Source organism: Poecilia reticulata, chromosome 1, assembly GCF_904066995.2.
Source record: "Poecilia reticulata chromosome 1, P_reticulata-male-v2, whole genome shotgun sequence".
Classification (NCBI taxonomy): domain Eukaryota; kingdom Metazoa; phylum Chordata; class Actinopteri; order Cyprinodontiformes; family Poeciliidae; genus Poecilia; species Poecilia reticulata.
In genome coordinates this window covers 16,231,088-16,243,383 of record NC_088830.1, presented here as the reverse complement: position 1 = coordinate 16,243,383, position 12,296 = coordinate 16,231,088, and the positions used below count along the sequence as shown (strand labels likewise).

General features: G+C 41.7%; 1 protein-coding gene across 2 annotated transcripts in view; it reads left to right on the top strand.

Annotated features, from left to right (window-relative positions):
- LOC103463877 (E3 SUMO-protein ligase ZBED1-like) overlaps positions 1 to 12,296 on the top strand; it is a 13,298-nt gene extending 1,002 nt beyond the window's left edge. The window contains exons 1-7 of one of the 2 annotated variants that reach the window (XM_008407556.3): positions 1,653 to 3,208; positions 6,183 to 6,490; positions 6,812 to 6,876; positions 6,957 to 7,114; positions 7,825 to 8,322; positions 8,450 to 9,936; positions 10,779 to 12,296. In XM_008407556.3, the coding sequence (XP_008405778.1) occupies positions 2,971 to 3,208; positions 6,183 to 6,490; positions 6,812 to 6,876; positions 6,957 to 7,114; positions 7,825 to 8,322; positions 8,450 to 9,936; positions 10,779 to 11,408 (3,384 nt within the window). In that variant the 5' untranslated portion in view covers positions 1,653 to 2,970 and the 3' untranslated portion in view covers positions 11,409 to 12,296. Of the gene's footprint in view, positions 1 to 1,652; positions 3,209 to 6,182; positions 6,491 to 6,811; positions 6,877 to 6,956; positions 7,115 to 7,824; positions 8,323 to 8,449; positions 9,937 to 10,778 lie in introns of those variants that run through there. The other variant, XM_017305720.2, reaches the window with a different exon arrangement.

The window sequence follows — 12,296 nt, the reverse complement described above, 5'->3', positions numbered from 1 at the left end:
CCACTGGAAGTGCCGCGGTAGGTGCGGTGTCACGATTTGCGCCTGGTGTTTCTCTACTTGTGTGGCTAACTATCTTGAACTCTGAAACCTGTTGGCTGTCCAGTTACTCAGCATTGGACACCGAAGTCGGTAGTACTGTAGTTGCGTTTACATTAGTAGTTTTACTGCACCAAGTTTTTACTTTTACTTGAGTTACTGTGTTATGAAATGTCGCTACTCTTATTCGGAGTGAAATTTCTGGATGTTATATATAATTACACTAAATAAAATAAAATGTATATATATATATAACAAATGTTCATTTCTTTCAACTAAAAATGAACACACCTAAATATATCCACAGTTTATGAAGTGAGATTTATTATTTGTATATGTTTTTTTGGCAACAATTTCCCAATTTTGGAAGAAAAAAAAAGTATATCTTACCTTTTATATGTAGTTGTAATATGTTATTTATTTTGATTCATTTTTTTCAGTCTTTAAAGATCCTGAATTTACACATAACTTTGATTATATCATTTTATTATTTTGAAATGTTAAATCAGATGTGATGATCGGTTACTCAGTACTTAAGTAGACTTTTAGCAAAATGCTTTTTAAACTTTTTTTACTTGACTTTTTACTTTTATTTACCTAAGAAAAAAATATGTTGAAGTAACGCTACTCTTTAGTATAATTTTTGTACCCTCTTACTGGATTTCATTTAGAAATGTCAGAGTAAAAGGGGTTGCATACACTTGCAGACCACAATTTTTTTTTATTTTTATTTTTATATATATATTTATAAAAATGTAAATACTGTGCAGCCTTTTCCTTCCACTTTATAGCTGTGCACTACTTGGTCTATCGTATAAACCCCAAGACGATACACTGAGGTTTAGAATTTTAATATGACAAAATGTTGAAAAGTTCAAGAGAAATTGATAAAGAATCACTCACCAGCTTCAGCAAACATTGTCACAAAGTATTTTTCTTTCATTATGGGGTTGAAAAACACATTTCTCACAAAAACATAGACATCTCTGGGATACAGAAGCATCTCCTTCCTGAACAGTGTGATGTCTGGACATCCCAGTTGTTTTAATACACGTTTATTAATGTTTAAAGAAGATGCAATCAGGCATCAGGAAACTGTACCCAATGATGAACCAGGCTGGAGGAGCACCACAGTTCTCTTTCTGATGTATTAGCCATTTTCTTTTCTTTATCCCTTGCCACACAAGTAAACAGTCAGTTTGAGGCGTTCTCTTAAGTAATTCAACAGGTGTGCATCTATTTAACTCAAATGTTGTGAATGAGCCTATTAGAAATGTGCAAAGCCATAACACAATCTGGGTTTTCCCATACTTTAAACGGCATAGCAACTTAAGTGTCTGAAAACTTTTGAATTTGATGGATGTTGAAAATATTTTCAGCAATTTCTCTCTTTCTGGTATATAGCACATATACATTGCTGTGTTAATCCAGACAGGAAAGTAAATTCAGCCTGATTTAATACATGACAGTAAGAAAAGATGGTTGTCTATTTGTAAAGTGAGTGTAAATATCTGGTTTCAACTGTATAACTATATAATGATTTTTACTTAAGTAGGCATTTAGCAAAATCCTTTTTTTTTTACTTTTACTTGGATAATTTCTTAGACTACTTGTTACTTTTATTTATTTATAAAATACTTTGAAGTAATGCTACTCTTACTTTAGTATTTTGTGTGCCCACCTGTCCTACTGGATTTAATTTAGAAATGTTAAGAGTATGGGTGCTGTGGTGGCACAGCGGCTAAGCACAACCCACATATGGAGGCCTTAGTCCTCGACACGGCAGTCGCAGGTTCGATTCCCGACCTGGTGACCCTTGCCGCATGTCTTCCCCCTTCTCTCATTACCCACCCTCTTGTCAATTCACTGTCAAATAAAGGCCATTAGAGCCAATAAAAAAAGAAGAGTAAAGGGGGCATAATGATTTTAGACTTTTTAAGATCTAAATGTCTTATAGTAATTGTCAGTGCAGCAAATTCAAGTGCAAGTTATAATTTTCCATTCAACCTCCTTTACATCTAAAAGGTACCACATCACCTTCTTCGTATATTTTTGAAATATCGAATAATTATTATTCATATTAATGTCTGAAATAGCTTTGTTACCCCCCACCCAGTCTAATATTGATAGTTGCACCAATCCTGGACAGTACTGATATCCAGTTTTCAATCAGAATAAATGTGGTGCTGGTTCCTTGATATAGTTCTGAATTTAACCAAAGATTGACAAATTATCCACGTTATTGCTTCAGTATCAGGTATGTGATACTTCAGAGGTTCTTCAGTATCACATACCTGTCGTTTGAGCTGGTTCTGGCTTCACCTTAGCATGTAGAACAGTGGGGGCTGTTTCTATTTCCTAATGAGGAGGACATGTTGTGAGGAATGTGTGAGGGGCAATTTAAATGGGAAGCAGTGGGGGAAGGGAGGAGAGATCACTGACCACATGAGGTAAGAGGAAAATTCAAAACCTGTTGGACTTGTTTCATGAAAAAAAAAGCTGTGTTTTGAATGAATTCAGTTCTAACTTTTGAGGGCTTTTTTGTTCCTGTCCTATTTTGTTTTTGTTTTTTTAGTGCATTTATGCAGCTGTGTTGGGAGAATTATCTGGCAACCTCTGCTGTCCGTGTGTGTTGCCGTTGGTCGACTCGTAAAGACGTAAAAACATAGAAATAGAGCAGATAGACCTTGAACTATTAACTGGATTTTTTTTGTGTGTGTTTTTCGTCACTCCGCCCTGGAGGATTGTTCAGACTGAATCCTGAACAATACACCGATGCGCAGGGTTTCCCGCAGAAACCCGATCCTCTGGATCAGTGTTACTTTGGCACATTAAAAACATCGGTGCAGTTCTCCTGGGGACACTTCTACCACACCGAGCTCTGCCTGCAGCTCTGCAGCCAGCCTCTCTGCAGAAAAAGGGGGCCGCAAAAACATGGATCTCGTAATCAAGCCGAGAGCAAAGTCATTCGTGTGGCTTTATTTTGGCTATAAAGCTGGCGAAAATGGCCGGCCGTTGAATCCCGACGAGGTCGTTTGCCGTTTATGCCGAAAGATTGTGTGCGCAAAGGGAAACACCACGAATTTAAGGAGTCATCTGAGGCGTCGACATCCAACTGAGTTCAATGAGAGCATTGGTTCCGCGACCGCTGGATCTTCCCTGGAGCCTCAAGGTAATATAACGCTACATTTAGCGCCTCGTTTAGCTGCTGGAAACATCCACCAGCACTTTTTCTATTGACATAATAAGTCGAGCATGAAACATTGGATGGAATCCTGCTCTGTATTTCGATGTGTTGCTGAATGGCCCTAAAGCGTGGTCGTGCAAACAAGTAACACGGATAAAACACGCCTTTAAAGCTGAGAGACGAATTTAGAATATTCATCGTACTTTGAAACATTAAAACTAGCTAATGCAAATGTAGAAGAACCCAGAGGTCCTGAACAATTTGCGTGTTAAATTTCTAGAGGATCCCTAACTGATTACAAGGAGGTCACCGAGTGTAGGTATTGGAGTTTGTATTTTGTCTTTATTTCATTTTCTATTCTGACTTGTAACTTATTTTCTTTCTTTGCCAGTAAATTGTACAATGTAGCACCTTGTAAAATATTGTGCTACGCCTGCGCACAGCGCAAATTCACCTAGTTGCTATGGTATTCCCTAAACGGCTGAGCACGTGCAGCAAACTAAAGAAAACACCAACGTTTGGCTAAGCCTGTATTGTTATCATTTTTAGGCGGGGGGCGCGGTGTTCTGCTGCATCATCAACATTTTACACACCACCGCCCGCCCTGGAGTGCATTCATAAATTTGTCGCCATTTTCTCGAAGCATTAATATGCTTTATTCATACTACATAGAATTTCCTCTGAAACCGAGAGATTGGAGCTCATATCTGGAAGTGACATCATAGCCGAAATGAACGCATTCCTGATTCTGCTATCGTTGTATCCCGGAAGTAGGAGTAATGAATGACGCTACACCACTTTCCTGTTTCGAAAAGTAGAGAAGACAACGCTGTTTTTTTTCCATTTAACTTTTATTTAACAAAGATAAAAACAAAAAACAAATTTAACTTAAACATTTCATTTAAAAGAGTGTCCTGGGGTAGACTGCAGCAGAACAAGATGCAAACAAGACTGTTTCTGTCTGCAATAAATCATTAACAATATTGCGACAGACATTTGATTAATATCAATAATCATATGCCAATTGAAAATACGTCTGATATAATGGTTAATTTCACTGAATCCCCATCCAGACCCCCACAGCATTATGGGGGATGAAGGCAGTGGGAAAGCTGTAAAGTAAGGGAAGAAATTGGAGTTCAATTGCTCAAGGAGAAACTGTGGGGAAACATGGAAGGTCGTGTCAGCAGTTTGGCAGTATTTCAGGGATTTAAAGCAACAAAAAAAAAAAATCAATAATTATGAATATTCATTGATATGATTGATATACTGCGATAACGTTTTTTAGCCTTATCATCCAGTCGCACTTAGATATACGTGACTCTAGTAAAACAACTCCCATAAAACATCAGCAGCCAGAGTTTTTTTTCTCCTTGTTCTTCAACAATCCTTTAAAACTGTTCAATGAAACCATCTCCTCAATCTGCAACCACTTGATCTTTTCTGTTGGATGCAACTATGAAGATATTGAGGCAGCTGAACTATGATGCCTCTATATTAATATCCTCTATTATTTACTTTTGATTCAGGTCTACAATCTATCTTTATTATAACTGCTTATACTGTGTTTGTCCATACAAATTAGATTGTTTGATCACATGTGAAGGTGAAATTTGATTGACTTAAATCTGCTGGACTTTTTTTTTTCTTATTCTATTTGCTCTGGTTTTGGTCATCAGCAGGTTGCCATGTTTACAGATGAAGTTTCACACAAAAAATTGCTGGTGAGTTGATTAACTCACCAGCAATTTAATCAACTCATTAACATGAGTTGATTAGCTGATGAGTTAATCAACTCATCTATCCATGCTGTCCCTGCCCGCCTGTACAAATGATTGCACAGGGTAAAAATTCAGTGTTTAAATGAAATTTCTTGAAAAACATATGATTCTAATGACTCTATTCTTGCATAATCCTATATTCCATTTACCCTAACAACAACAATTCTTCTGTCAGTTAAAACTTTATGAAAACTTCACTTGTATTAATTTTTTAGCATTTAAATTCCATTTTTAGTATGTTAAATCATCATCCATGCTACCATAGTAGCACCCAATGACATAATCCAAGGAAATCTCAGTTTGCAGCATATTAACTATCTCCTGCTGATAGACCGAATATAGAAAAGCAGGCTGTATGTCATCTAATCTCAACATATAGGTTGATGGTGTCTGTGTCACTACTGATGGGTGATTGAAGGGAAGATTAATCTGAAGCAAGGTTGGCAATGAGATGGAAAAATATTGGAAACATCAGACATGGACTGTGTCCAACTTGGAGGTTGAGGGACTGCAGTAAGCGAGGCTCCTAAGAAAGAAAAAATCGAAATGCTGGGAATGATTTTATTGGCTGGTCTGAGTCACACGGGGAATCTGGCAGCAGACAGCAGTATGGATTTTTTTTTTTACTTCCGAGTAGGGCCATTGTGGGATTTGCATTTCATGGCATATTGACCTGGATGGCGACTAGAAGCAGATTTCTTTTGGTATTGAATTTTAAAAAAACATTTCTGGATGCTGCTTTCTAAACTGACCACTATTTTCTTGCTGCCTGCCATGAAGCCAACACTTTAACTGGGATATAGATTGTATCACAAACCAGTTAAATGTACTGGCTATTTGTGCAAAGATGCTGGAATACCCTTAAGTTTTCCTGTAGCAGGAACTCGAACACCATCCTAGGAGCTATAAACGTTCTAAAAAATTTTACATTTCTATCTTGTCAGCACTCTTAGAAATAACAATAGTTTGGTGTGTGAAGGTTTGGAAGCAGAGGAATACCCGGATAATTCAGCTCATCTAGAAGATCTACCTTTTCATTAGAAAGCTGTGTTTTGTCTATTCAGTTGCTACAAAAAAATCTATGAAATATTCTGATTATTTGTTTTACGTGAATGCTTTGCAGCTTTCATCTGAAGTTGATTTCAAATACATGATGATGCTGTTTGTATTTTCTCCAGCTCTAGATCTCAATCACGAAGAACTCAACGAGGATGTGCCGCTCCTCCAGACACCTACCACCTCCAATTACGTTCCCGATGCGGTGGTCCCGCCGGGTGAGCCGTGGCTCCATGGTGGCCCTTCCCGGGCCATGCTGTCCCTGCCCGCCTGCCTCTCCCTCAGTTCGGACAGGGCGTCGTCGGGCGAGGAACAGATGGAGCTGAAGGTGTACGCCAAGTGCCAGCTGCAGCAGGGGGTCCTGTTTGGGCCCTTTCTGGGGGAGGTGTGCAAGGGACAAATGCCGAGCAACCTCAGATATGCCTGGGCTGTGAGTTGACACACCTGCAAGATTTTACTTAACAGGATCATTTTGTAAAGTTTAGAAAACAACTTTTCTAGTAGCTGGCAAGTACGTTTTAATTATGACAATAAATATTTACAATATTTCAGTAAATCGGCAGGAAAAAATGTCGTGTAAGCTTTCAGATATTCAAGTAGGATTTTATTACATTTTTTGTTCTTTATTTTAATCCTAAATTAAAGATTTACAATTTGTAATTTCAAACCTTATTTAAAAGTTAAACAAATTTGTGCTTGATACAAAAATTTATAACACATTTACTGAAAAAAAATCCTTTTTTTTTTCTAGATCAGAGATGATTTTGCTTTCACATATGTTGATGCGTCTGATGAGAACAAATCTAACTGGATGAGGTGAGTTATTGATGTCACATCGCCGATCTTCCCCCGTCAGCCAACGCGCCTCACTGTAAATGTTTGCTCCGTGTTCTCAGATATGTATCATACACGAGCAACGAGGACGAACACAACTTGGTGGTTTTCCAGTTTTACCGTCACATCTACTACAAAGTTTCCCAGTCCATCTCAGAGGGAGCGGAGCTCAGAGTCTGGATCGGGAAGGATTACGCCTCCCTGTTGGGTCTAGGCATGAGTGAGTTCTCATCTACGGGCTTAATGTCCCCTGGTGGATGATCTGGTGCAAGTGGGCAACTCATAAAAGTGGAATATTACCAAAAAAGTTCATTTATTTTAGTCAATAGTTTATGTACATTGTAGATGTGTTGCACACAGAACATTTTATTTCACTGTTTGTTTATGTCAACTGAAGATTAAGGCTCACAGCTAAAAAAAAAAAAAACAAAATTCAGTGTGAGAAAGTTTTGAATATTTCATAAGCCAAAGAAAAAGACCTTCATTCAGATATATTATAAAACAACTCTGACATTCTTGGCACATCAACAGAGCAACAGGCTGATGCAATAATTCGTGCAAAATAAAGTTCCCCAAGAAGTATTGTGTTTGTATAAAGTATATCCCGCATGGGATATACTTTATCCCATGCGGGATAAAGTATATCCCGCATGGGATAAAGCAAATTAAGTAGGCTTAATTTGCTTTAAACAGAATTTTGGGTTTTCATTAGCTTTTATCAAAATTAACAGAAATAAGTGCGTGAAATGTGTTTAATGTGTCCACATGAGGTTCAATGTTTTAAATGGAACTGCTGGAAAAAACAAAAACTGTTTTTGGCAATGTTCTAATTTATTGAGAAGGCTCCTGCACTGTTTTTATTTTTGTTTTTTTTTCACCTTACCAACTTTAGGCTGACTGGACTAAACTTAGTGTTATTGGCTTTTACAGGTGGCAATGCAAAATGTGAAATTGGAGACAAGGAAACGGCGCTGCGCCTCCTGCAGGACGTCCAGCTGGTTACCCTCCCAGAGCCAAGCAGCACCTCGCTTTGGTCCGACAGCAGCCAATCACAGAGCCCCATGCCGGTCATCAGTGAGGTGACGACGGTGTCAAACGCAGAAGCAGCCGGTGATCCGGGCTCCGCCTTCCCCCCGGCCATCCAGAACCAGTTTGTTTACAGCAGCTCCAGTGTGACCGACAAGTACGATTTCCTGCCTGGCAGCGAGAAGCTGCTGAGCCACCCAAACGCCCACCAGCACAGCGCCTGGCAGTTTTTTGGTTTGGAGCCGGATCCCACCGGTCGGCCTCTGGATCGAAGCATGGCCGTGTGCAAGTTGTGCATGGAGCGTGTGAGCTGTGGAGGAGCCTCAGATCTCCAGAACCATTTGACCATCAAGCATCACCTCAAACCTCGAGACATCACCAAGGATCGCGTCCTGGCAGCAGGTGACAAGAAAATACATGGCCAGGATAGGACTGATCCCACAACACAACCACACTTCATCCTTTAAATTTTATCAACACTTTTAGCCGAGGCTTAGCCATTTTAACGCGTTTTTGTCTCCTTTGACAGGTCAGCGTATTGTTCCTGTGATGACTCCTGGTGGCGTTCACACCAGCTCTCATGTCGCGACATCTTCTCAAGTGACTAATGCCATCACCAGCTTCCTCATCAAGGATCTGCAGTCGCCGACTCTGGTGGAAGGAGAAGGCTTCAAACAGCTGCTGCACACGCTGCTGCCCTCCTACAAGGAGCCTCTCTCCTCCCAGCAGCTGCAGACCATCCTCAGAGACCACTACATCAAGGCCAAGATCAACCTGGTCCAGCTGCTGAGGAGGAAAACCGCGAGCACTGACATCGAGGAGATGAGCGACTACACCGCTCCCATCGAGTTTGAGCCCCGGCGGCGTGGGCGAACCCTGAACCTCCAGAGGGCAGCTTCTCACTTTGTCACTTTGAGCGTGGACGTTTGGCTCCACAGCTGGCAGAACAGCTGCCAACATTACCTCACCCTTTGGGCTCATTACATCGACGATTGCGACTTCAGTCCTCACAACCTGGCCCTGGCCACCCAAAGACTGGAGGAGAGTGGAGCGAAAGACTTAAACCTCCAGGCAGTGGAGACGCAGGTGAAGGCGATGGCGCAGGAGTGGGGGGTCAGCCAGCCAAACCTGGTCTTGTTGGGAATGGAGGGGAAGCACAGGATGAGGCTGCGGCCCATAAAGACCGAGAAGGGGGTGGAGGCTACAGGGAGCCTCCCCCACCCAAACTCGACAACCTTTTTAGAGAGGGACGACTCTGCGTCGCCCGAGGAACCGCAGGTGTCCGCTGAGCACTTCAGCGAGGGCCTCCCCTCCGTCCCGTGTTTCTTCAGCGCCGTGCAGGGCTGCGTTGAGGAGATGATGCTGCACCCGGTGATCTTCAAGACCCTTTGCCAGTTCCAAGGGGTTCTCTCCACCCTGCTGCTGCCTCCCGCTCAGAAGAGAGGCTTGTACCACCATCACGCACGGAAGCTGCTGCACAGCCTGACCAAGTCGGAGCAGGACCGGGTCAAGCTGTGGGCTCACAGCCAGCCCACCTGGAATTTGCTCTATCCATTACTGAACTCCCTCATCAAACACAAGAGCCTAATCTGTGACATAATAAAGGACGCTAATGAAGAATGTATGGCCAGAGAGGAGACGGCCAGCGAACCGTTGGGCAGCTACCAGGCGAACTCCACCTCCAGCACGTCGTCGACGAGCCTCCCCTCATTGCGCTCCGAGTGGAAGGTGGTGGAGGAGCTCTGCTTGGTCCTCAAGCCTCTGGACGTGGCCTGTAGGACTTTGGCCAAAGAGGCCTTCCCTCGTCTGTCCCTCATCAAACCCATTCTCACGGGCTTGCTGTCACGTCACCTCGTGCCGCGGCCGGGCGACTCCTCGTCCATCCTGAAGGAAGTGAAGAGGATGATGAGACGGAACCTGGCGAGCTGCTACGACAGCCCAGCGGTGAACAGGGTGCTGTGCGTGGCATGTTCCCTCGACCCCCAGTTTCATGGGCTGGGCTTCATGGAGGAGAAGGTGAGCTTTGATTTGTTTTTTTTGTTGTTTCTTTCAAATACCTTTCCTAATACATTTTTCCTTCCACTTGACTTTCCATTTATGCTTTTAACATGGAGAAATCCACTTTATTTAGCAATGATCTGTTGTGCCTTACCGTATACTTTTCTGCCAGCAGATGGCAGTCTTTCACATAATATTGTATAAAAGAAAAATACATTTTTTATTTTATTTTTAGTGGTCTGATGGTATATTTAATTGAAAGTTAATTTATTGCTGTAAATGTTTAAATTGTTTAAACTTATTACACAAAAAGCAATATGATTCAATTCAAGAGTTTTTCTGTAATTATTTTAACAATTAAGCTTGTGGGAAAAAAACCCAAAAACTTGAATATTGTTAATTATTCATGTTTTTTGTCTTTTTGTTAGTTTAGAAAGAGCAGAATTTCTTGTGATTAGTCAGTTTTAGTTATGGTTAAAATCAAAACTCTCCGTTTTATTAATCGGTCATTTGAAAATAATTGTAAAGAAATCAATTAAGTAGTAGCATAATAAAAACAAAAAAGGTCATTTTCGAAAAAGATGAGGTGCGAAAAAAAAGTCAGATTGGGACGATTTTCTAAGATAAATTTACTTTATGTTCCTGGAGGCTGAAAAATAACTCTGTCAGCACGTCGGCTTATCCTGAAGTTTTAAACAAGAAATTTGCTCATGGATTCTCTCAATGTTTAGTCCGGATCAACATGGTGACCTTGGTCTCCGACAACAGATCTTCTCCAATTTGCCAGATTTTTATTTATTTTTTTCCCCTGGATGAGTTTCCTGCAAAGGATAATAAACTGTTTGAACCTCATGTTGCAGGAGCAGGTGGCCACATTCAACTGGCTGAAGCAGGAGGCTGTGAGGATCGCGAAGGAGGACAGGAAAGGGACTAAACCCAACCAGATGAAGAGAAGCTCCCCTCCCGTGTCCCCGGAGTCGGACAGCGAGATCCTGCGGCGGAGCAAACGCCTCAAAGAGTGTCCCCCGATCAACTTCAGAGAGCTGATCGTGGAAGACGAGTTCAGCGACGCTGGGGAAAACGACGACTGCGGCGACCCGTCGGACCCCTCTTGCCACGCGGGGCTCAGTGGCATGGAGTTCCTGCTGGGCGACCTGTTCTGCTCCACCCCCAGGAGCAGGCAGAGCTCCGTGGAGGAGTCCGTCGACATGGAGATGTCCGTCTTCAGAGCCGACAGAGGGGCTTCGCTGGGGGTGGAGCCGCTGCAGTGGTGGAGGACCAAGGCGACTCAGTTTCCGCTGCTGGCCTCGGTGGCGCGGGTTTACATGGCCGCTCCGGCCGTGGCGGGAAACGCCGCCCAGGACTTCGCACAGGAAGGACCGGGGAGAACCACGAACAGGAAGAGGTCCACCATTCCGCCCGAAAGTCTGGACGCTATCCTGTTTCTGCACCATAACCGCATTTCCACCGCTGAGGGTGGGCAGGAGTGATGGACCGGGGGAAAAGGCTTATTGAACATTAGAGGGGTTTCTTTTCCCCAGAGAGGTTCTGATGAAAAGAACTGAACCATTCCCTTCAGACTGGACTCGTCCGAGTTAAAAGTGATCCAGAAACCAAATCTGCAAGATGATCTCAAATTTGAACAGCAGCGTCGGTCCTGGAGAACCAATCCGCAAATTTCCCCTTCATCTGATTTTGCAGATAGGCATTTACCGACACATTCATGGTGTAGTTTTTCTTATTATATTTTATTTTTTATGTTTTTGGCTGCAGACTGCAAAAAAACAGAAATGTGTTGTTTTCTGTATTAGATTAGGTTTTAACTACTGACTTAGATTTAATTTAGTTTCTTACCCTGTAGTCCTTTGTGCCTTATCTCGTTTCGTTAGCCACTCCGTCACATGAAATGTTTTCTAACCAAATTCAGCTTTTCTTCCTAACTTCCTTTTATACTTTCTGCTGGTTACAGGTAGAATGACTGAACTGTTTATGGACTCTTTTTCTGCTGTTTTGTCTTTGATTTATTTTTGTTTTGTTCATAAAAACATGAAGTAAAAGTTAAAGATTGTATCAGTTGTGATCGCGTTGCAATGACACTATTGAGTAAAAATCAACTGTAAAACATGCTGTCATGTTCAAATAAAGGTTAGCATAACCTCTGCTGTGATAGTTTTGTACCACATTGTACTACTAAGCATAATATCTGTATCATAGGCTTTATAGAAGGAATTTTATACAGTCTGTGGTCTGTATTGTGCGTCCCTGAATGTATTCTTTCACCTTTTTATAATCAAATACAGAAAAAGAGGTTATTGTCCGAGCTATGTAGCAAACCTGTCCTATACTTCTTTTTCCAATAAAAGATTTAACATGTTGAA